General features: G+C 41.5%; 1 protein-coding gene across 1 annotated transcript; it reads right to left on the bottom strand.

The window, feature by feature from the left end:
- Nucleotides 1–12,325: 12,325 nt before the first annotated feature.
- Ccn3 (cellular communication network factor 3) lies at nt 12,326–18,683 on the bottom strand. The gene is made up of 5 exons (XM_051159681.1): nt 18,487–18,683; nt 18,122–18,347; nt 16,674–16,925; nt 15,650–15,864; nt 12,326–12,677 (listed from the first exon to the last, which is right to left on the bottom strand). The coding sequence occupies exons 1-5, from the start codon at nt 18,568–18,570 to the stop codon at nt 12,381–12,383; spliced, it is 1,074 nt and encodes a 357-aa protein (XP_051015638.1). The 5' UTR covers nt 18,571–18,683; the 3' UTR covers nt 12,326–12,380.
- Between the last annotated feature and the right edge of the window lie 7,160 nt (nt 18,684–25,843).

The following is a 25,843-nucleotide window of genomic DNA, read 5'->3' on the forward strand; positions in this document are numbered from 1 at the left end:
ACTGGACAGGAGGGGCTGGCTGAGGTCATTATGACGATTCGTAAGCAGCATGTTGGACTGTAACTCCCAAAGGAACTTGAAGTATCGATTTTATGCATGCCATGTTAAAGATTGAGGAGATGCAGTTCTGCTTTGTGCATTACCCCTTGAAGTCCTTAAACAGCATAGCTCTGCCCCCAACATAGCTGACACATCCTAATTAATCTTTGTGGAAAGAACCTGACACGTTTCAGTGAGCTCATCCAAATAGCATCAGTTCTCCTCTGACACTGAGGATAAATTGGAACAAGGCGTGATTTATAGGAAATAAAAGTATCATTCCCATTTCTTCATTTTTTTTTTTTTTTAAAGTAGGTCAATCATCTGCAAAATGGGTTCTGACTTCTGGATTTTGTAGAAGTGTGCTGTAGAAATTAGATGTTTCCAACACACAATGATGAATTGATGTACAGTGAATGGTGATCATCTTTTCTAAGTTCTGTATGAGCACTGAAGAGCTTTCTAGAAAAGGGCAACTGCCACAAAACCCAAAAGAATGCTTTTCGGTTCCTTTGGGAAAGTAAGATAATGACAGATTTAAGTCATTTGTGGGACTGAGGGTTCAAATGAACTTATAAATGAGTTCTCTCAAGTTTACACATTGTATGAATCATACAGTTTTCAAGTGAAGAAATGGCAAATGTCCAATAAATATGTCAAAAACTGTTCAACATATTTAGGTATCAGGGAAATGCAAATCAAAACTGTATTATGATTGGATCTTACCCTAGCCAGATTAGCTACCACCAAGGAAGAGGAATGGACAATACTGTCAAGGATGTAGGACAGAGGGACTCATTACAAACAGCCGACAAGCCTATGGATTAGTATACTATGGAGGTCACTATAGAAGCTCCTCAAAAATTACAAACAAAAATCCTATGCAATCCCACTGCAGAATTTCTGGGTATGCAGTGAAAAGAACTAAAGTTATCTTACTGTAGAGATAACTATATATCCGTATCTGTTGTGTCACTATTCGTGATGCTCAGATTAATGAACAGTCTGGGTGCCCACCAGTAGATGAATGAAGAAAATGTAATATTTTGCATGCATGAGAGCACACACACACACACACACACACACACACACAAACATGATAGAGTTTTATTCAGTTTTTAAGAAGAATGAAAGGTTATCAAAAGAACACAAGGACACATATGTCTGTAATTCTAACTCACTTTGGGAGGCTGAGACAGGAAGGATCACAAGTTTAAGGCTAGCCAGTGCTATATACTGAGGCAGTTTTGAAAACAAGGTAAAAACAAACACAAATACAGGAAAAAATGAACTTGTGTCTTTTTCAAAGCAATGGGTGGACATGGATGTTTTCACATGAAATGAAATAAGCCAGGCTCACAGAGAAGGATATGACAGATTCTTTTCCACAACGGGAGCCCAGCAGAGATGAAAAGACATGAAAGCAAAATGGAATTATTAGGAATGGGGGAAAGATATAAGAAGTAGGGGAGTGGGTGTGAACATATAAATTTAATACATTGGTAGAAATGACATAATAAATCCCTTTATATTATAACATTAAAATTTTAAAGGGCATAAAATAATACTTGGCTATTACTTTTGTCCTCACTTGGAGAAACCTATTGTATTAAGTAGCCTATTTTGTACTAAAGTTCAACTCTTTTGTCAAAGAATCTGTGTCCAACAATGCAATGCAAGAATTTATGGCCAAGATAGGATGACAAGAAGCACATCACAAGATCTTAGATAATCCCAAGTTTTGGTTGAATGAAAGTAATAAATAATAACTCAAGCCTTCTTGTATAAACATTGTAGATTAATTTCAGAAATGCCTCTAAGGCTTTACTAAATGCAACCATTACTCTTAATGCAGCGAATGGGAATCATTAGCTAATTATTAACTTTAGTTTTCAAAAGTTATTAGGCCGTAGTGACCCATTTCCAAAACTGACTTGACTAGTTTGATGACTCTGTCTATAAATCTTTATATCTATGATATGCCTCGATGCATCCTTTGGGCACCATGACAAAGCGAGTCACCCTATAAAAATAACAAGTCAAATCTGTCAAATGAGTGAGATATTGTGTCCTTTTACTGCTCCTCCTGCCATTTCTGGAGATGCCGTAGTTACAGTTTTTGTTTTGTTTTGTTTTTGTTTTTGAGACAGGGTTTCTCTGTGTAGCTTTGGCTGTTCAGGACTTACTTTGTAGACCAGGCTGGCCTCAAACTCACAGCGATCTACCTGCCTCTGCTTCCCTGAATGCCATGCCTGGCTGTAGGTTCAGTTTTAATGAATTCTCTCACTATTGATTTCTTCAAGGTATTTATTCTGTTCTTTGAGAGAAGAGAATACATTGCCTAGCCATTGTGGTTGTTTTTTAGTTGAGAAATCAAAAGAGTTCTGCAACAGGAGGTTAATCCAGAAAAGTGTACACCTGATAAAGATAGAGTGGGGAAGGCACTTTCTAGCTCATAGGAGCTGGCAGTCTATCATGTACAAAGGGTTTGGGTGTAGAGCCTGGCACTCTGGTTGTGAATCCTTACAAGTCTTACCTATAAATGGGACAATAATATTTATCTTGGTGGATGTAGTGAAGTAAATTCGGGATATATGGTATTTATAGGTCTATTACATTTAGTTGTCTCAAAAGTCTTAGCATGGTTGGGGGTCACAGAAGTTGCTGAATTGAACATCCTCATTTGTGGACACAGAAGTGATAACAACAGGCAGCCTTGACATGTTTGGTTTTCTCACTCTAGGGACATTGTCTCCCAGTACATGGCTTTGCGTTTGTTGGGTTGCATTGAGGTTGGTGAGATTCTTGGTATAGGACATTTTGTGGTTACTCTTGAATGATAAACATAAAGCAACATTAGAGGAAGGAGGGCACCCTAGGTGGTAACCATGACAACATGGAAGATGTGAGCACAGTAAGATGGGAGTCCTCCTCGCCAAAGGGAAAAGGAGCAGTAGCTGAGGCCTCTGCAAGGACCACCGAACATGGCCTTTTCCCTTCATGGATAGCGGGGCTCATCTGAAGCCCCTCTTTCTGTGTGTGTCTGGAATCTTTGAGGTATGCATTTAGTAGGTAGGAGAGGAGTGTAGCCTTTTCAAGTGGATGACTTGGTGTCACATCAGAAACCAGCATCACAGGGAGCTTTGTGTGAGAGGCTGGCTCACATTTGAACAGGGACTGCCCTGAATTTGGTCTTGAGAATCAAGGGCCAAGGAAAGATTCATGTAACTGTATAAACTTCATGAGGATAATGACTTCTCCTCTCATTCCAGCAGTTCTTGGTCTCAGACTTGTCAGCAAAAGTCAACACTTTTCTTTGCCAAAGGGCTAGGTGTGATCACTATTGCCTGCGGTTGTGGAAATTCTTTGGGTGGCGATCAATATCCAGAGTACAGATCCTTGGAGCTCGGTAGCAGTTGGATTACCTGCTTGCATTTTTGAGCATTTGATGTTTGCTTCTGCTAAATGAAGTATGTGCAGTCCAAGATATAGGACACGAGGCAGAAGGATCAAATGTACAAGTGTTACTTACTTATCTACATTAGCCCATAAATTAATGCACTTTTATCATGGCATTTTCATACATATGCTATTATGCCTTGCCCTCACTTGTTCTCCACTGGCCTCATCCATGCCAGGTGCTTCCCTCTGGCTAGTTCCTTTTTTTCTGATTTAATGTGTACATTTTAAGATTCAGAATGTGGAGGATTTAAAGCTTTAGTATCTAATAAATTTATGACCTTGTACAGCTATTCATATATTCAAAATTTGATTTTCTGTAGCTGCTTTTTGTGAGAATGTGGTATCAGCCTGATAGAATACTTAGAAAAACTAATGTAAATGATACCATCTATGTAAAGTATAGTTCTTGGAAACTAATAACTTTGCTATACATGTTTCTTTCACCTTCTACATATGTTTCCATCTTCTCTTCTTTCTTCTTCCATATGTTTTTCTTTCTTTCTATCTATCTATCTATCTATCTATCTATCTATCTATCTATCTATGATAGGGTTTCTATATGTAGCAGCCCTGCTGTCCTGTAACTCATTCTGTAGACAAGGCTGGCCTCAACCTAAGAGAGATCTGCCTGTTTCTGCCTCCCGAGTGCTGGGATTAAAGGCACACACTACCACTACCCAGTTCCATTTAATTTCACATATTCTGAAATAAACACTGCTATTTTTGTGTTGTATGAGAGAGAGAGAGAGAGAGAGAGAGAGAGAGAGAGAGAGAGAGAGAGAGAGAGAGACCTGAATTTTGCAATTAATGAGTTCTGTGATGATTCATAGAACTTTAAAGTTTCATTTTGATATATGAATTACAGTTCATCTTGAAATCAGTGATATTTACAGTATGATCTTTTGGGAACTATTGTTAGTATTTTCAGGGCTGATTTGACATTATGAGGTACAAAAGAAGATGTGTGAGGCTTCAGCATAAACATGGTAAATTTTTTTTAAAGCACTAATTTCATTTTGAGATTTTGGTAGAAAAGTTTTCGTACTCAAGCTAAGAAAATATTCTGTTTATATTTAAATAACCATAATTATCCTAAGTAGGAACCACACTTTAACTGAATTTTAAAGAGAAAATATAACATGTCTCACAAACTTTGACCTGAATTCTACAGTTTTTTAAATATGAGATTTCATATGACAAATGTTTGACATATTCTGCTGTATGATGTAATATTTTGGAAAAGTTGGGAAGCACCATGTAAAACAGTGGAGAGAAAAACCATGCATGGTCCTTGGAATCATAGATTGGAGTCTAGTGAAAGACAAACATGGAAGTAGTAACAGATAGGGAGCTATGGTAAAAATTGCTACAGGAAATAGTTGAACACAAAGAAGGGACTGGGGTTAGTGAGATGGCATAGTGGATAAGACCACCTGTCCAGGCTGATGACCGGATTTTGATCCTTGAAACCTGTATGGTAGAAAGAGAGAACCAACTTCTGTGGGTTGTTATTTGACCTCTATTTAGTGTGTGTGTATGTGTATAAATAAGTTTTTAAAAAGTCTTCTCTTTAAAGATAAGGTGGATAGTTTAGCTGGGTGAAAAAGTGTGCTAATCAAAAAATTATCTTATGTAAGCTGAACATAGCGTATCTTCATGAAACAACATAGAATCTGAGAGAGTTTTACAACCTCTCTCTTCTTTCCTGTATGCTGTGTTATATAAATAACAGAAGATTTTCACTGCTGAACTTTTAGAAGAACTAGAACCATCTCCCCTACAAGGCTTTCCTATGCCAATACCCTCCCAGGCCCTAGCAGGAGGCTTTGTTTCATTAGGACAAATCTGGGTCAGTCTGGAGCACAATGACCCATATTTAATCCAAGTTAAGAACTTTATACTCTCTTCCAAACTTCTGAAATGCTACAAGCAGAACGCACTTCTTATATTTTGCTAATAAAATATAAGTCCAAGTAACATCTTCTTCCTGTATTATACATTTATTTCTAAGCTCCTTCCAGTGGAAATAAGAAGTCGTTCCTGGTATGAAGCCCTGGCATTAGAATGGAGCTGCACACTGTATGTAGAATTTCTTGGGCTGACATCCAGACCTAAGGAGAAAGACATCCTTTAGGAAGAGTGGTTCAACATTGCCATCCTTACCCTTTGCACCTCCTGATTCTCCCTGGAACAGCTCACTGAATGTAACAGTAATTTACAGTCCCCAGCTGGAAGGCTGTGGAGAATTCTTCATTATCCATAGTTCAGCAAATGCCAGCAGTGTTATTGAAGTGGTAATTGAATTTTGTGAACCCTCTGTGGTCCAGCCAGCATAGCATTGCCTGCAAGAACCGTGTGATGTGCTGAAGATGAATACATGTCTAACAATGAAGGATCTTCAGCCGAAGCTCAATAGCACCCGGCCAAAAAGAACATATTGATTTGATGATTTGACTTCTGATATTGAGCATTTTGGAATGGGATCCATTCAGAAGCATGACCATGTGTACCTACAAGAAGGATATTCAGAGGGAAATCTAATGCTTCCCAGAAATCTTTATCAAAAACTTCATTGAAAATTTCATCAAGTAGAGCTTTGTATAAGACAAATTATCCCTCTGTCTAGTCAAGGCTATCCTTGCCTAACTCTTTAATTGAATCCTTGTGTGGGAAAAGAAGATTCCTGGAATAAATTTTGATGATAGTTTTCAATGAAATGTGCCTTATCACAATTCCAACAACCAAGGGCTCTCAAAGTTTCACACTCACAGAATGACCTCACACTCTGACTGCTTTGCAATGCTGTTTCTAAAAGAGAGCATTTATGGTTTGGGAAAATAGCTCAGAAAATGAGAACTGTTGGAATTGTTTTGGTTGCTGAAAATATACTTGGCCTCAGCGACTGTGGCACTCTTGAAAGGAAACAGCTTTGGCTCTGAGCTTAGGCAGACCCCGAGTTTGAATCCTCCCCCTCTCATAGCATGCACTCTGTCCTTAATAGGTCATTGAGCTTTTTGTGTCTCTTTCTCTTTCCTTGTAGAACTGAGCTCTGTGGGGGTGGGGAGACAGCTCAGTGGGTAAAGTGCTTGATGCATAGGCATGAGGACCTGGGTTTGGATGCCCAGGACCCATGCAAAAAGCTGAGTGTGGCAGCGAACCTTATAATCCTAGTGCTGGAGAGTAGGAGATAGGAAGAGCTTTGAATTTGATGGGCAGCCAGTTTAGGCCAAATCAATCATCTCCAAGTTCAGTGAAAGACAGTCTCCGATCAAATAGGGTGAAGAGCAGTTGAGAAAGACACGTTGTATTGCTCTGGCCTCCACACACATTCAGACACACACACACACACACACACACACACACATACACACACACACACACACACACACAGCTCAATAATCTCTATATACATTAGCTATATAGAATAAAGGACCATGCCTATTGCAATAACAGCCATCATTTATAAGCCTGTCATGTGACATGCACAATCAACTGCTTTGAGCATATACTGTCTTAACACTGTAGTTAGTATGTAAAGTGCCTGACTTATCCTTCTCTGTCTGAGACTGGCCTGAGTTTACTATGGAAAGGGTTGAATCTTCAAGATCTTTCTCAGCTGAGGGCAAAGGAAGAGCAGTTCTTCACCCATTAGTACCCAGTCTCACTTTACATATATGGAAACTGAGATTCAAGCAGAACTTCCTAATATGTCAGAGCTGGAAAAGAATAAGTCTGGTATTCCAACACAGGCCTGTGTAAGTCCCAAGGCATTGCTGTCTGTGGTCCTAAACTCGGCTCAGCCAGTGTTAGCTTTCTTACTGTGTTACAAGAACATTTTGAACTTTACAAAACTTCATACGTCACACTACATTTTTCTACCCTTTATGATTTCAGGAATGCATGTGGGAGGGGGTTTTTGTTGGTGTTGGTGAGTGAGGACTAGTGATAACAAGAATGGAAATCTAAAAGTCTGGCATTTATTTCGAAGAGCATCCTGTGTTCTGATAATGCAGAAACCATTCGTTAGTTTATCTACTCATTCATTCAGCAGGTATACAAAGAGGCATGCTGTATGTAAGACACGGGGGGGGGGGCGGTGATATAAAGAAGGCTAATACACTCAAGGGTCTCCAGTGTCTGTAATAGGACTGTGAACAATTAGTTATAAAATGGCGCTAGAACTTTGATAATAACAACAAGTCCTCAAACGAATGTCCTGCAAAGACATTGCACAGCTGACCTCTCACAAGATGCTTGAACTACATGAAGCCACATGGGCCCTCCTTCATGATTCTAGGTCTGTCTGTCTGTCTGTCTGTCTGTCTCTCCCTCTCTCCCTCCCTTCCTTTTTTTCAATCTTCTTTCTCTGTTTGCAGTAGCTGCTATTTTTGAGTGGAGGGTTGATTATCTTTTCCTTTGTTTTTTAGAGGAAATGTCTGCTCTTCAGGAACAGCTGTAGACGAGCCACTGAACACCTGTGGTAGTTTTATGTCAACTTGACACAAGCTAAAGTCACCTGTGAGGAGGGGCCCTCACTTGGGAAAATGCCTCGATGAGATTGGGCTACATGCAAGCCTGTAGGACATTAGTTAATTAGTGACTGGTAGGAAAGGGCCCAACCCATTGTGGGTGGTATAACCCCTGGGCTGGTGGTCCTGGCTTCTATGTGTGAGCAGGCTGTGCAAGCCATATGGAGCAAGCTGGTAAGCAGGGCCCCTCCATGGCCTTTGCATCAGCTCCTGCCTCCAGGTTCTTGCCCTGTTTGAGATTCTGTCCCGACTTTCTCCAATGATGAACTGTGATATGAAAGTGAAAGCCAAATAAACCCTTTTCTCCATAGCTTGTTCTTTGGTCATAGGGTTTCATCGCAGTAATAGAAATCCTGACTAAGATCCTATTTCAAGATAAATTAGCCACTGGTTTGATTACAGGATATATGTACTCACACTGGGTATTTATCTTTTATATTCATTGCTTCTTCTGTTCCAAACAGTGTAATTATCAGAAAGAAGGATAACCTGTTTATTTTATTTCTTGTGTTTTGTCTTCATCTGTGTTCTCAGGATTTAAAACAATGCTAGATGCACAGAAGCAGATTAAGCATTCACTAGCTGAGGAAAATGAATTAATTACCAACTGTTTTTGATTCTCAAAGGTGCAGTTAATTCTACATGAAGCAGTTGTCACAGGATGGATTAAAGGGACGTCTTGATCCAACCTTATTTTTTTTTCTAGGTACAATAGCATATCCCTACTTCAAAAAATGTTGACCATCATAAAAATGTTAGCATCAGCACTAACCTTTTTATTTTATTAATATATTTTATTAATTTATTCTTGTTACATCTCAATGGTTATCCCATCCCTTGTATCCTCCCATTCTTCCCTCCCTCCCATTTTCCCCTTATTCACCTCCCCTATGACTGTGACTAAGGGGGACCTCCTCCCCCTGTATATGCTCATAGGGTATCAAGTCTCTTCTTGGTAACTTGCCATCCTTCCTCTGAGTGATACCAGGCCTCCCCATCCAGGGGACATGGTCAAATATGGGGCGCCAGAGTTCATATGAAAGTCAGCCCCATTCTCCACTCAATGGTGAGAATGTCCTATCCATTGGCTAGATCTGGGTAGGGGTTTGAAGTTTACTGCCCATATTGTCCTTGGCTGGTGCCATAGTTTGAGCAGGACCCCTGGGCCCAGATCTGCCCATCATAATATTCTACATGTAGGTTTCTAGGACCCTCTGGATACTTCTATTTCCCCATTCTCCCATGCTTCTCTTACCTAGAGTCCCAATAGGAAGTCTTCCCCTCTGTCCCACTTTCCTGGCAAGTAAAGACTTTTATGGGCCATGCCCTTTGGGCTAACACTAACTTTTTTAACAGTCAAAATATTGTACTGTCCATTTTTCTCCTAGATCTCCTTTGATCAGTGTTCATAGATATTGTCTTAAGACTAGGTCCTGCTATAACACTGACTGGCCTTGAACTTGTGATCCTCCTGCCTCAGCTTCAACTGGAATTATAGGTGTGTACCAACATACCAGGTTAAATATCTTCAAACAATAACAAATTCCTCCTTTTAGAGTTCTATGTTTTGTGTGTGCACTTTATCTTATTTTTGCATTCTTTAAAGATTTGGCTTTTTCCCCCTCAAAAATCGATACATTATGATTTATCTAGCTAAATCTGTATTGTTGGAATCCATTATGAAAACCAATTTTAAGTAGCTCCAAAGATGGATAAATCCTAGTGTGGAGTCATTCAGTAGCAATAACAAGAACAAACAAGATTTTTTGGTTTAAATTCTACATTTACTATCTTCTTTTAACTGTGTGTGTGTGTGTAGTTGTGATTTTGAGATTGTAGCGTGTATGTGTATATGTGAGTATGTGTGTGTGCACTCGAGTCCCTCTGTTCATGTGTGGAAGTCAGAAATCAATGTTGAGGGTCTTCCTCTCTTCCTTTCCACCTAACGCTTTGAGACAGGGTTCCCTCACCAAACCCAGATCATTGTGTCCCCACCCTTCTCCACCAGTGCTGGGAACACAGGTGTGCACTGCCACACCCAGCTTTTACTGGTGCTGGAGATCCAAACTCAGATGCCTACACTTGTGCAGAAGACACTTTGCTCACTTGGAGACTTCATGGTCCTTTCTTTTAACCTTCTGGTTTTTAAGAAGTGTTTCTCACAAGTAGCCAGAGGAGGTGGGGAGCACTGACTTTATGTCATTGTTCAAATTAAATGATATAATGAAAGCAAAGACCTTAGTCCAATGTAAGTATGCAATAAATGTTGGCTGGCCTTCATAATCTCCTGTGAATCAACTCCTAGAAGTCCAATCTGCTTCCCAACTTATCTTGAAGGCAAATATAAACTAGCTGTAAAGATGTATGGTCTGAGGAAATGAAGTTGGAAAAAAATCCATTTTTTTTTTTAATTATGGAAGAACTGTGGGCTCATAGTTCAGAAACTTCAAACTATAAAAGCTCATGTTAACTGTGGCTGGGCTCTTCTGTCACCCAGATGGCATGGTCCTGCTCTGTATCACCACAGGGAACACAGGTGCCTTTCAGTATTGCCTGAGAGACTGAGTCCTTTGGAAACCATAATTGACAGATGTTCAAGTCCTTCATACAGAACAAATACATACAGTATTTGTATAGAACATGTCCACACCCTCCTTTATGCCTTATCATCTTTGGATTACTCACAACACCCAACTTAACACTTAGGTTATGCAAATGACTGTTACCTGTGCAACCACTCTAGGCCAACTACACAGTACCAATTAGCTACAGAGTAACATTTGTTCTAGCTAATCTCTCTAGTCCAAGGTTGGTTGCCTACATCCTGTGGTGTGGTTCTGATGGCTACAGGTGGGCAACTGTGTGTTTTTATGGGCATATAGCAAGTGCAAGTTGAGAAGGAGGGTACTAATGATGTCACCTGGGAAATGGTCCTTTAATTTGATAAAGGACTCAGAGAACTGACTATTGATCCTAAGGTAGCAGACTCAGATATCAGTGTGTAAGTGCTGAAGAAGATGGTCCATATAAATGGCAGAGAATAGTTGAGACCTTGGTGGTGGGGATGACTAAACGCAGTAAGAACCATCTCTTTTCCTTTCGATAAAAAGTTGTGAGCCCATGACAAAATGCCCACTTTGCTTTCAATTGATGCTACTGATTGATGCCCTATTTAATTCATGGAGTTTTATTTTCAATGAACAACATTAAACTTGTAACACAAAACTAATACCAGAATCACGCACTTAGAACATCATATTCTTTTAAAGTTGTGTCTGACAACTAGAGAAATTAAAGAGAATATCTTACAAAATGTATAATTTATATTTCATAAATACTTTAAGGAGAAAAGTGGAACGCGTGTGATGATGTACAGATGGCATTTTGCAGCAGATTTTGTGATCTTTACATAGTAAGCACACATAGGTACACATGTGTATCTGGTGTTTTCATTACCATGACCAAAGGGTGTACTCTGAACAGGTCTTCAATAACTCCAAACTATCATAAAATTTGTGGCTTCTGCTCTTCCTTCTCAAAAACTGCACTAAAAGCACATTTGAAAGTCATCAGAGATTGTAATTAGATGCTTGGTCCTCAGTGTACTATTTAACTATGACAGAGTCCTTGCTGAATTATGAAGAAGTGGGCCTCAGCAGCCTCTAGGATACAAACCATGGGCTGAGAGGCCCTGTCATCTCTGCATTAGGAGTTTTGGGTCCAGCTTCTTTCGAATGGAAAGGAGTCAGTGTGGCTACAATGGAGAAAGTTCATGACACCAGTCCACTTATTTACCAGCTATCTTACCTCTGTATGCTGCAGCTATAGCACATTTCTTAGTATGCCACTAAGGAGAAAATAATCTCTGAACGCCCTCTTAAAGAGTTGTGTGTTTCCGTGGATCTTAGACTTGGGAGGATGGAGTTGACCTACGCCAAAAGGGAGCGCAGAAGAGGTCCCTCAAGTCAACCTCAGCATATGATGATATATATATGTATATATCCAATGTGATCTTAGATCTCACCATGTCATTCATTTCTGTGACATTTATTGGGCTTTAACTAGTGCACAGAAAATGAGTGTGACGTGACACATTCTACAAACTAAATCATCCATCTGACTTAAATTTACGCAAATTTGCAGTTGCAATAAACAGCACGGGAAAGCAAGTCCTCCCTAAGCCATATCCTGAGCTTACCTTGATTCTATGTTTACATTTGGAACATCTTTCATTAAAAAAAAAAAAAAAAGGCAAATATAAATGACCTCATACGATCACAGAAACATACATGTTTCCTATGTTCAGGCGATGGCAGGCCATGCTGCGGCAACCGTTTGCCTCCGTCAGTGTTATATTTCTCCTCTGCTGGTCTTTGGCTCCAGCTCCTGGAGGAAGGCCTCATTGTTCTGAGGGCAGTTGGAGTGACAGGTACAGGTTCCAATGACCATGACTGGTTTCTTGATGATTTGACCCGGGGAACACTGGAAGTCCACCTGGATGGTTTTGGTGTTGTGCGGGGTACAGCACCGGCCATCACTGCAGACCCCACAGAACCTGGGCTTATGGGTATGCAGGCTAGTGCAATTCTTGAACTGTAGGTGCATGGCTTTCACGGACTTCTTGGTGCGGAGACACTTTTTACCTTTCTATGAAAGAAAAAAGATCAGTGTTGAGTAGAAAGCCGGCAATTCTGAAGAACGACTTTAGCAGCTGCCAACCCAATGTCTTTTGGTCTTTCTTTTTGAAACAAATCATCAATTTTATTTGGATAGTGTTGCCAGATAAAATCAGTTGCTTCTCCAGGGCACCTTGAAATTTGTGATAAATTTGGCCAATGATATCATCAGTCCAACCACTTTGGACATGCCTTATTTGTCTCCTGCATTCATTTTCTTTTCTACCTTGAATTTGAATATAATGCTAAATATGCAGAATCCTCTTATGTCTTTGAGTCTACGATCAGGAGGAAGAAAGCATCTCTTACTTAAAGACATTGTTTTTATTCAGCTAAATTGCAGTATTTGGTGTTACCAAGCGAAGGACCAAACATGGCATTAGTAAAGTTTATCAATGTTTTGGGGACTTTTCAGGCATTACTTCATTTAATTCCAACAGCATTCATTCATACAAGGGACACCTGTGTATACAAGGCACAACTGACCCAATTTTATTTGAAAAAGGGGCTTTCAAAGCACTGAAATTATCAGAAAATATCGCGTATTGGAGTTTGTCTGATGCAAAGCCAATTCCTTCTACTACATTCTATCCTTAGAAATTATAGGACAGTGAAATTTAATATTCTTCCCATGAAACTGAATCGAGTGAAAAGTTTATCCTGTATCCCACCAGTTCACATAATAAGAAAAAAGAAGACACAATTTCATTAAATGAGCAAACACCTAAGTTTTTTTCCTTACTCCCCTACACATGTCACAGTTCTCCACTGTGCACTTGGCTGGGTGAGGCTCATGGTATGTGGGGTGATGACTAGGAGTCCTTTTATGTCTGTGGTTCTCAAACCATTATGCACATTAGCACCACCTTGAGCATTCATTAGAAAAGTCTTGGTTCTTAAGCTAGAGGTTTGGACTTTGCACAAGTGATGCGAGGCCGATGCATCTGAGGATGCCGCTGTTTATCTGGGGACTACACAATAAGAGCCTCAGTCATAGACGTAAGAAATCTCAGAACCAAAAAAATGTAGTGTCATATTCCCAACACATTCACAGACCTGTATAAAATGTATACACCATACAAAGGTGTTAAGCATAGTTTTTCCCCATATAAAGTGAGGTGTTAAAATGAACATCAATTGTGTAAAGGAACATTACAAAAGACCAAATTCTGGAAGCCTTGTATAAAAAAAAAATGCTTATTTAATTAAGAAGTAACTATGTTCATGAAAATATTGAAGGGCCTATTTTTTTATTTTTTATAGTTAATATTTAGGATATATTCTCTCTCTCTCTCTTTTTTTCTAGACAGGGTTTTGCTGTGGAACCTTGGCTGTTCTGGACTTGCTTTGTAGACCAGGCTGGCCTTGAACTCAGAGATCCACCTGCCTCTGCCTCCCAAGTGCTGGGATTAAAGGTGCATGCCACCACCTCTTGGCCAGGATATATTCTTTGTAATGGCCATTAAAAACCAGAGGTAGCAACATTGCTGTGATTTGTGTGTGCATGCAGGTAAACGTGTGACTGGTTACGTAGTGAACATTCATTGTGAAGTGACACATTTCCTAATGTGTCAGAAGACGCATTTCTAGGGTACAATTTTTGGAGAAAAGGTGTCTTTAGGTGTTCTTTCTGAATTTTCAGAAGAAACAAAGTTGGAATAAATCTCTGAAATCATATAGCTGAACAGTCTCACAGCTAGTCGGATCACAAGGGACTCTGTAGCAGTAGGGGGAAATTTTAAGTATTTCACGGCTAACATTAACAGAGTATTTAATCTATGTCCAATATTTTATAAGCTCATTTTGTTCAATCCTTATGATAACCTCAAGATAGATGTTTCCTTTTTTCTTCTTTTGTCTTTCTTTCCTTCCTTCCTTCTTTCTTTTCTCTTCTTTTTGAGTCAGAGTCTTCCTATATAGTTCTGCCTTTCCTGGAACTCTCTGTGTAGACCAGGCTGGCCTCAGACCGACAGAGGTCTACCTGCCTCCTCTGCCTCCCAAGTGCTAGGATTAAAGACATATGCCACTATGCCCAGCAAGAGGTATTTTCAATGGTCACACTCTGTGGCGAAAGAATTTAAAATAAGTTGCCCAAGCTCACACAGCTGGGCCATGTTGAGAGGATTTAAAGCCAGGCTGACTGGTTCTAGTGCTGTCCGCTTAAACATTGTATGATACTGCTTCAGAGTAGAGATACACAGAGCTTGAGTTTCTGGGGTCTGTTGATAGAAGGATCTATGTAATGGTTAAATCTGATATTACACTTATCTGATCCTGTTTTGCAAATCACCAGGAACCAATTAGGGCCCCTGATCTGCACACTTTATACCTAGAGTCAACATACCATGTTGACATAGTTCCAACAACAACAACAACAACATAAAAGGTGGGGGCGGGGAGGAAGTACGCTGTTTGCTTTGGCTCATGTTTCCTTACTTTGGCAAATGTACTATTTCTACCAGCCTTTTAAAAATATAGTTGATAATTTCCAGACACCCATTCATGTGTTTACTGACAGCTATTTACTGCGTACACAATATGTTCTGGGGCACATAGTAGGATCTTTAGACTACAAGGGGAGTAAAGCAGACAGCCTCTGTCTTGCTTCTTCTTATAGCTTGTACTTGATTTATTTAGAAACTAACCTTGTAATGTCAGCTTTACTTCACAACTGGATGCACAGGACAGGATTTACTAAGCGTCCTCAGTTGTTTGTGGAACTATAGTGAGTTGCTTGAGGATATTTACGTAAATTAAAAAGAAAGATAGAAAGTACTCATTTTGATTCAGGGTGCTCCACGCCCTTTGTCCAGGTCAATGCCCAGCTAGAGCAGATTTTTTTTTTCTTCCCAGTCAGCCAGTGCGACAATGACTTTTTGGAGGCCAGGCTTCAAGGAGGCGAGGCCACTGCTATAAAGTGATAGGCCTCCTCTAGACTCCTACCTTGTCCGTCAGTTCCATGGCCTCTTGTTCACAAGGCCGGACCATGCAGAGACGTGTTTGCTTCACCATCTCACACTGGCGATTCCTGTTGGTGACCCTGGTGGACAAGCCCATCCCACAGCTCTTGGAACATGCACTCCACTCTGTCGTCTGCTCAATGCAGTTGGTACTGGAGTCAGAGACTTCCACTCCGACAGTGGCTTCTGGCCTGTAGGCTATCGAAGGCATAAATACAGTTACTTGAGTAAAATATGGGGACCAATTAAGTGTTGACCCTCAGATAACATTAGATGGTGAATTTTAATTCTGCAGCTAATATATACCAGTTCTTGAAGAGCACGGCACTAGATTTGTTTATAAACCCCTAGTGGGTAGGCATAATGTAGGACTTTAAAGAATTCTTTAATCACCTGACCATAAGACACTTGGGACAACTTGTCACAAGAAACAGAAATTATATGAGGGAGCATCATAATAAGCTGAATGCTTTCAACATGTACTTTGGTACATAGAAGGGTCATGCTAAACAATTGAATTTTTGTGTATGTGTGTGTGTGTGTATGTGTGTGCATGGCCATGTGTTTGCAGGTGTACATGCCTGTGTATGCACATGTGTTTGGAGGCCATAGATGTATCTTAAATGCTATCCCACAGGGGCTCATTCACTGAAATCTAGGGCTAACTGATTAGGTTAGTCTGCTTGGCCAGTGAAGTCAGGTGACCTGCACATCTCTGCCTCCTCAGCAGTAGGATTACAGACAGGGCCCAGTTTTTAAGGGTGTGTGTGTGGGGTCCAACTAAGGTCCTCACACGTGCACTGCTCACCTGGTGTTGAGCTCAACCGGGCTCATTTAAAAGAGAAGCTGTGTACAAATGTCAGGCATCTAGCATCAGAATTAGGTCAATGATACATTTGATCTCAGTGGGCAATCTGGAATTCATGAGGGAATAGCTAGCTCCGAGTTCCATCTGCTTTGTGACTGCGTCTACCCCAACTCTCCCCTACTTCTGCTGAGTTTCTCACCTGGAAGGGCCAGGCCTCCCAGTGTGGCCTGCTCATTTGGCCCACAGGTCCACTTTTCACAGCACTCTCCAGGCACAGCCACTTTTCTTGGAGCTGGGCAGTCAGGACCCGGCAGTAGTACATCCAGTTGGCAGCGGGGCACACAGCCAATTTGCCCATCTCTGCAGGTGCAGTGGTATTGACAGTTGGGTTCAAACGTCTCTCCGCTGCGGTAAATGACTCCATCGAACACACAGTTGTCTCCTTCTAGAACTAGGATGTTCAGGAAGGAAGGAAGGAGGGTAGAGGGAAGGAAGGGGAGAGAGAAAAATGAAAGCACAATTCAACTGGAAAGCTGTGTGACATTGGGAGGACACGGTCAGAAGCTATTCCTGTTCTAGTTCAGATGACTGGCTCCTATACCAGGATTCAGGTCTGTGGAGATGCTTCCAGAACAAGGAGAAGGCACCAATCCCACCTGGCCCTTCTTTCTTCACCTAGTTCTTATGAATGAGCAAGGAGGTGTGTAAACACTCCAGACTCTGGCAATGTGCCAATACACATTTTCTGGTTAGTTGATGGCCTCTAATAGCTCTCTGCTTCCTACTGAAATCACCTACCCTCAGATGGCTTCATTCCTAGGACAGAGCAAAGACAAGAACGAATGGTGCAGTCACACTCCAGAGACCCCCCCCCCCATCTCTAAAGATAAGACCATTTTCCAAGATCCATCTTAGAGTCTTCTTCTGCAGTAGTTTAGGATTTAAAAACCAAATAGGTTTCAGATTGGGACGGGCATTGTTTTCTTGGCATTAGGTGCAGTAAGTCATCACTAGCTTAGAGGAAAGAAAGAAAGAAAGTAAGAAAGAAAGAAAGAAAGAAAGAAAGAAAGAAAAGGCTTACTTTAAACTCTCACCAGGGAGGTAGGGGACAACCATGATTACAGATAGCAGTGTACCTCATGGGAAATTGAGTTTCCATTGATGAATTTTCACGGGGCAGGATTGGCTCGTTGCCTGCACTGTATTTTACTGCAGCCTAGAGAGGAGTGACAGAGTCCTCCCAAGAGAAGGAATTGCTTTGGCTCAAACCGGACAATTACAGGTGTGAAAACAAATATGCTAAGCTGTTGGGGGGTGGAGGAAGGCTGTAGGCCTGTGGGTAAGCCCATACTCCCATCACCCGAAGTGTTCCCCCTGAAAATCCAAATAAAATAATTTCACTGGACCTTCTCTGGGCGGCAAGTGATGTACCTGCACGGAGCACATTTTCTCTCAGCCTGATGCCTGGTACATGGTAAGCTCTCCGCACATGCACATGTCACTTACTGTACTGTACTATTGTTACAAATGATTTTAGCTTAGTTCTCCGGGAAAGCGGGGAAGGAGGGCAACGAGAGGATATTGTTTCACCTAGTTGGCTGAGGAGAGGTCAGGCCAAGGAGGGGAGAGCAGGAGGGACAGGATTACCCATGCAAATGCCAGTCTGGTTGCTGGGGTCTGCACTGCGGTCACAGTAGAGGCCACTGCTCTGGTCGCAGGGTTTCATCTCAGAGCAGCTCTCCCCGCGCTGACGGGCGCACACCAGACAGCAGGAGCAGCCGTCCAGCACCGAGCGCACCCCGGGGGCACAGGTAGGCGGTGTCGTGGGGCACTGCAGTGGGCACGGGGTCGGGCAGCGCTGAGTTGCAGAAACCTAGGGAGAGCGGCGAGACAAGAAAACGAACCCTGGTTATCAGGGACACTAAAGCAGAATGAGCCCTGAGCGCGGGAAGGATCACGGGCAGTTCAGAGGGGCCAAGTACACCCGGGCATCCTAAGCGTGCGCCACTTACTTGACTTAAGAGATAGAAGAGCAGGAAGCCTAGGCAGAGGCATCGCTTTCGCAGAAAGACGCTCATGTTCTGCATGCTCTGCATGCTAAGGCTGTCTCGGGCTGGAGATTGGGACTGCCCCTTCACCCAGGTCTGGCTGAGCAGCAAGCGCCACCCGCGCAGGTTTTATAGCGCGCTCCAGGGACGCACAAGCCGGTTGGCTGCGCTGGAAGGAGGGGGTGGGGTGGAGGTGGGGGAGAATCAGCTGGGTGGGGAAGTGGAGGGAGCCCAGCAGTTGCTATGGTAATGGGCCCCAAGGCTGCTCTCCTTAGGGCGTGGCGCCCAGCCTGAGTGTGCCTGTGTGTGGCGACTGGCTTTTCCCTGAGCACCGGGAGGGGCTGGGTGGAGCCCCGAGGCCAAGACCCGGAGCCAGCTACAGCTCGTGGGAAGGAAACGCCCTCTTCCCTTCTTCTGTAGAGTTGCTTCACCTTCCCCCAGGAGGAAGACACCGCTACTCCCCAGCACCCTCCGCCTTTGCTGTTCCAACGGGGGGGGGGGGGGGTCCTGACTGGGATGCCTGAAGTTTGGGGCCATATGAGCAAGGCAGGGATTGGCCAGAGGCCCAGAGATTTAGTCATAAGGGAAGCACGTGCAAGTTTGTCACCGTTTATTAGGGCACTCTTTGAAATGTGTTGAGGGGGTGGGGAGAAGGAAAGGACAGAACACACACACACACACACACACACACACACACACAGAGAGAGAGAGAGAGAGAGAGAGAGAGAGAGAGAGAGAGAGAGAGAGAGAGAGAGAGAGAGAGAGAGAGAGAGAAACTGATAGAGGAAATAACAGAAAATAATCACTTCGGCAAGAGTGAGGGGATGCTACTGGCCGAATTCTTTTGATTGTAATCATTCTAAGATTTGCAAAGTCTTAAGACCCATGCTCGGTAGAAACGAACATAAAACAATGAAATACAAACAAAAGGGGAGGGGAAAAGATTTCATGGTAGAGGAAAAGTCTTGAAACACCTGCCATATGGTGCCAAACGTAAAACTGCTTCTAACAGTCCAAGGTCGTATGAAAGTTTCACTGGCTGCACTAGGTGCCTCCCTGCCCCCCACCGCCCTCCCATGAACTGAAAAGGAGAGGGGGAGATTTTTGCTTGACTTGACTGGTGAACAGCTCTCCGACCTGGCACTCATTTGCAAACGGAAAAGGTGATCTGCTGCTGAGGTATGCTTGCCCCATCTCATGAGAAAAAGAGCTGGTTGTATTTCTTCAAAGGTGAACGGGCCCTATGTGACAGATTTAAAACTGGTTCCCTTTCCTGTACTTCAGTATTGCCCCCAAGAAAGCTATGCTCAGCTCCCTTGAAGTCAGCTACTTTGGAAAGACACTTTGTGAGCAAAAATTTACTGGCCTGTGACATAACGCTAGACTTTACAAAGAAACAAACTGCCTCTTTATTACCAACCGTCAGCAGGAGGGAAACCGAGGGCAGGCAGCGTGTATAGTGAATCTGGTGCTCCCAGACGGCAAAGTCACTTTCACCTCCTTTGTGGTTATTTTTCACAACTTGGAACTGCCCAGATGCACCCCACACCTGCGACAGTTCTGTTTTCTTGGGGGCAAACTGGCTGATAAGCCCGAAAAGTTTACACAGAAGTGGGGGAGCTAATTTGCACATCTGATTGAGAGCAGTCATCTACTTGTCAGATGAACGGGCTTCATGCATCACCTGGCTTAGTCATGCCTCCGTCTGGCCGCACATCAGCGGCAACGAGTGCATGTTTTCCAAAACTACAGATTCTTGAGCCTCACACGTACCTCTCTGTGGTGGTTCTTGGTATGGTGAATTTTAGTGTGTGATAAAGTGGAAGCTCAGTTTGGGGAAAGAAAGTAGAAACAACAACGAGATTGGGCTAAGCTTGGAAAACACTAGGAGAGCAAGAAAGGTGTAACTTGAAGACAAAGAAGTGGCCCAGTCACTGTTGCTACTCCTGCTGGTGAATGCAAGAAACTAATCTTGAGTGAGTTTTGCCTAAAGGAGGGTTTTAATAGAAGGATGCTGTGATGTTTCCGTAGTAACTGGTTGGGAATAGCGCAACTTGGTCTCAGAGCTTTGAAGACTGTCAAGATCAAGTCTCTTTAATGGTCCTCCTAGCTTCTCTGTGTTGTGACAACACTAGCCAGTTTCTTCCCTATAAAGCAGTGGTTCTCAACCTTTTTAACACTATGACCCTTTAATATAGTTCCTTATGTTGTGGTGGCCCTAACCATAAAATTATTGCATTGCTACCTCATAACTGTAATGTTGCTACTGTTATGAATCGTAATGGGAACACCTCATATGCAGTATGTCTTATTGCAACCCTCAAAAGGGGTTGCTACCCACAAGATGAGAACTGCTGCTATAGAGGGAGGGATGATTCTTCAAAGTCTCTGTTTTTGTTTTTTTTTTTTTATGGCCACATCATCATAGAAGGAACATCCCCTTTCATTAGAGTCAATTTAGAGAAATTGAGGAAAGGGAACCTGGGTCTCATTCTGGGCTCATCTGAGGAAACAAGAAGACGGGTGTGTGTGATGATTTGCTAGCACCCATGGCTGGAAGATAAATCATAAGCAGTTTCTTGGGAGAGCGAGGCTGTTCTTTAGGAAGAGCGAGGACCTGGCAAACAAAGCAAAGCACTTGTACTCTATGATCTGCTAAGAAGCTCAGAATAAAGATCCTCAAATTGAAACAACTATCAACTGAAGACAAGACCATCTGTACCCATGTCACATCAGGCTTCCTGTTGCCCTTGGAGCCAGCCTGGTATAGCTAGCTGATCTCTTATATAATTTTATAATTAAGACTCTATGACAGTTGAGGTCTCTCCAGAGTCCTTATTGGAAATTCTTGCTGATATGCTGGCCTAGGCAACCCACCAAGGTGGTATGGGGTTAGAAAGCTGAAACTTTGGGTTTTTTTTCCCTCCCTCATCTCTTTATATCTTCACTTTCTCTCCTTCCACATTTGACACCAGAGACTCTTGTCTATATATATATATTTTTTTTTGCATAGAATGCAACATCATTACTTATCAGCCAGTACTTCTACCCAGAATGCATTTGGAGAACTCTCCTTACATTTGGAATGTGGGATGCTGTCGCATTATCTTTCTCTTAATGGTGAAAAGTTTGAGAGAACACTAGAGCTTACTTCTATAGTAGAAAAGTAAAGCAAGAGCCGCCGCTGTATTCATAAATGTAATTAAAAAAAAAAGCAGAGACTTTGATGTAACCATCTTCAAGACAACACTCAGTGCCCTCTCTTCCTAGCCTTGTGTTCTCTGTGAACCGACAGACACCCATTCTTTAACCTAGCCCATGTGCTTAGCTAGCGCCGTGGGCCTCATAAGTCACTGTCATGGCTCTTTCATAATTGTCGTACTCTTTTCTAAATTTCTTCTGGGGCCCCAGGAAGTTGGTAGTGCACAGAGTGAAGCAGGCCAGTTTCATCTGATGTCCCTTATATGGATCATTTCCATCAAACCCTCATGCTTTTCAGACAGACCTCTTGATTTCTTGCTTTTTCAGGACCATTACAGGAAATCTAAAATAATAGTGATGAGGAATAAAACACTGAGTTTATAGTATTTATGGTTTGCAGAGATGGTTCATCTGGTGAAGTGTTTGGTGCACAAACACAACAACCTAGGTTCAGATATCCAGCATCTACAAAAAAAAAAACCTAGGAGTTGGAGCATGCTTCTGTAACCAGGGAAATAGATACAAGCAGGTCCCAGGAATTAACTAGCTGCCCAGCCTGATCAGTGAACTTCAGGTTCAACGAGAGATCCTGTCTCAACAAAACAAAACAAAACAAAATAACAAAAACAACAACAAAAAATCAAGGTGAAAGCACGATAGAGGAAAACACCTAATTTTGACCCTGGCATCTACGTGCATATTCATGCACACACCCCTTAATTTAATCATCCCTTCTTTAACAGTATTTTTCTATTGCCTACACTGTAAAAAAAAAAAAAAAAAAAAAATTAAGACCAAATTTAGTGACTTTCTTAAAGAAAAAAATGTTCAGAGATTGAGAAAAGATTATTCAAGTGAAACTTGCTGCATGTATGAAAAATAAGTTAATTTTTTTTGTTAGCTAAGGACTTTCTTTTAGGGAAATGGTGCCACATTTAGGTATTAAAATCGTGTTTTTTAACATCTTCTTCATTGGGGAGGACTCTATTTCTTATATATATGGCACAGTCACAGCTACTGGCTACTAGAACTCTCCTTATTTTGGACAGCTGAAGTGGCTTTGGCAGAGCCAGCCAGTCTTGCTTCCAAGACTCGAACTCTTGGCACTGGAGACAGGGCACCTATCTACAGACTGCACCGGGTTATCTGATATTCTGTCTACAGTGCTTCCTGCTAGTTGATGGGAAACTCAACACAAAAATATTGGGGACAAAATGTTTTTAAAAAAGGGAATAAAAGTTAAATAAAGGTAAAGTCCCAATTAACTTATCATTGTTCTCAAAAAAAAAAGAGGAGGAATAGAGGAAGAAGAAGAAGAAGAAGAAGAAGAAGAAGAAGAAGAAGAAGAAGAAGAAGAAGAAGAAGAAGAAGGAGAAGATAAAAATTACATCCTGTGTCTGAGAGATCTCCTATTTATAGTTAGAATCTGAAAATACTTAGCAATCTCTCTCAGACCTTTGGGTTTTCAGCTGGAACTACTAGAAGATGTGAGATCACAGAACTTTGGTGAAGTTGACCATGTGAATGTGCACCCTGTCCAGTCATTCATGGATTACTGTTTTGTATTTCATGACATGAATTGAGGATGAGTAAAATGTTTTGTGCTTTAAGGTTTAAAAAAAAAAAAAACTTAATAGAAAAATGAAGTAAAAATAACTACTCTGAGGCAGCATGTAAAAATTCCTATAAATAAACCTAAGCAAAGTCTCATAGCAGTATAGAGAAGAAAGAGATAGATTTTGTTGTTGCAGGGGCTGACAGTGGTGGAGGCTGGGAAGGGACTTCTGGGAAAGACAACTCCCATTCATTGTCTTCCCACTGATGGACACTGCGGTGAGACTGAATGTCATTAAGCTAGATTAAGCTTGGAAATGTATGTTGGTCACAAACAACGTGAACAAAGATACGATGAGGGAAATTCAGAACAGTTTTCAGACATCACAAGTGTTGAATGTGTCTGGAGCAAATGAAGGTCGCAGGAGATAAGACTGGAAAGGGGTCCACGGTCATTTCCTACTGAAAGACTCCAAACAACTAATGACAGAGGTTGTGGTTTAAACTTTGTCTATATTCGGGGTACATTCAGGACAATCTTTCTTTAGGAAGTCATGCTGCCTTGCAGCAGGAGGAGCTTAAGGGGAACAGGGAAAGGGGAGGGGCAGAGGGAGGGGGGAGGGGAAAGGGGAGGGGAAGGCAGAAGAATTGCAGTTCCTGTAGCTCTCTGTCTAGCTAGGGTTGAGGCTCTCTACGTTCCACTCCCCGCCTTCCACACCAGCATGATTATTGGTGTCATCCTTGTTTGTTCTTGTTCAACATTAACTTTTATTTTCTGTGTCCATCTGTTTAAAAGTTTTTTTTTTTTTTTTATTACTATTTACCTCCTAGTTGCCACCCCTGTGTCTTTCAGCGGTGTTCCCTAAAGTAGTCTACAGCACTGTGTCAAGCTTTTTCAAATTTCCACATTTTACATTCATTTTCTTTTTTTGTGTGAATGGGGCCTTAACTCTCTCACAAACACAAAACACAATTCTATGCTTTCTTTTCTGAACCCTCTCCTCCCATTTCTCCATTTTCAAGTTTCCACAAGAATATCTGTTTTAATAAATGCTGTTTAAGTTAAATAAACGCTGTAAGTTGTAGCTGGTGATGTGTTACAATTATGTTCACTTTCTTATGAAACTCTGTATTTCCTAAACTTATTATTTACTTTTCTTCACATTCCTTGTTAAGTGACCCTTGGTTAGGGTCACATAAAAAAAGAGGAGATTGAAACAGTAATAAGTCTTCTGAGATTAAGAATCTCCGTGACACATAGCAACAACGGGCTATCCGACAATAGTCCCAGTGAGGATCCAGCAATGATAGTGTAGGCCTCCAACCAGACTCATGACTCGTAGCAATGAACATTTGAAAATAAACATACGTGGACAAAAGGCTATACTGCGTGATACACTACAGCTTCTGGGACAAGATTTTTTTGTTTGTCTGTTTGTTTTATTTTACTGGAGAGAGGAGAGGGATTTTGGTGCATGACGTGTAAATCATAGACATTCAATAAAAGTATATAAAAAAAAAATAAGTCTTCTGACAAACAAACAAAACAACAACAAATGAGCAAATGAAAAACTCAGGCCCAGATGGGTTCACAGAAGAATTACACCATACTTTCAAAAGCTACAACCAATCTTTCTTTAAAAACAAACAGGATTAGAGGAAGAGCTTCCTTACTCATTCCTTAAAACCATTATCACTCATATACTCAAACCATGTAAAGACAAATAACAACAATAGAACTACAGACTGATATTCCTGATGAACACCGATGCAAAAATCCCCAATAAATTACTAGCAAACCAAATACAATCAAATACCAAGAAGATCATTCAATAAGATCAAGTTGGTTTTATACTGGAAAAGTAGGGTTGGTTCAACATACAGAAATCTATAAATATAATAAATCATAAACAGACTCAAAGACAAATGTCATATGATCATCTCAATAGATGATGGAAAGGCCTTTGATAAATTCCAATGAGCTTTCAAGATAAAGCTCCTAGGGAAGATAGGACTGGAGGGAATATTCTCTGAACCAGCATCATCCTAAAGGTAGAAAATAATTGAAGCAATCTCATTAAAATCAGTGACGAGACAAGGCTGGTGACTATTCCCACTCCTTTTTTATGTAGTTCCTCAGTAGCTGATACAATATGGTAAAGGGACAGGAATAGGGAACAATGTCAAATCGCCCCTGTTTTCAGATGATACTATATTGTACATAAGAGGTCTCAAAATTCCACCATAAAACTCCTAGGAACAATCAATTTCAGTAATTGAGAGGTCCAAAATTAACTTATAAACCCACTATCCCTTATCCTACTATACTTACAGGTAGGCCCCTAGTATAGCTGTCATCTGAGAGGCTTCACCCAGCAACTGATGGAAAAGGATGTAGAGCCCCACAGCTGGACATTAGGTAGAGCTTGGGGAAAGCTGCAGAAGATGAGGAAGGAAGAATAGAAGGAATCAGAGAGGCCAAGGACACCACAACCTACAGAATCAACTAACCTGGGCCCATCAGAGCCCAGAGAGACTGAACTGCCAAACAGAGAGCATGCATGGG

The sequence above is a fragment of the Acomys russatus genome, chromosome 17 (assembly GCF_903995435.1).
Source record: "Acomys russatus chromosome 17, mAcoRus1.1, whole genome shotgun sequence".
NCBI lineage: Eukaryota > Metazoa > Chordata > Mammalia > Rodentia > Muridae > Acomys > Acomys russatus.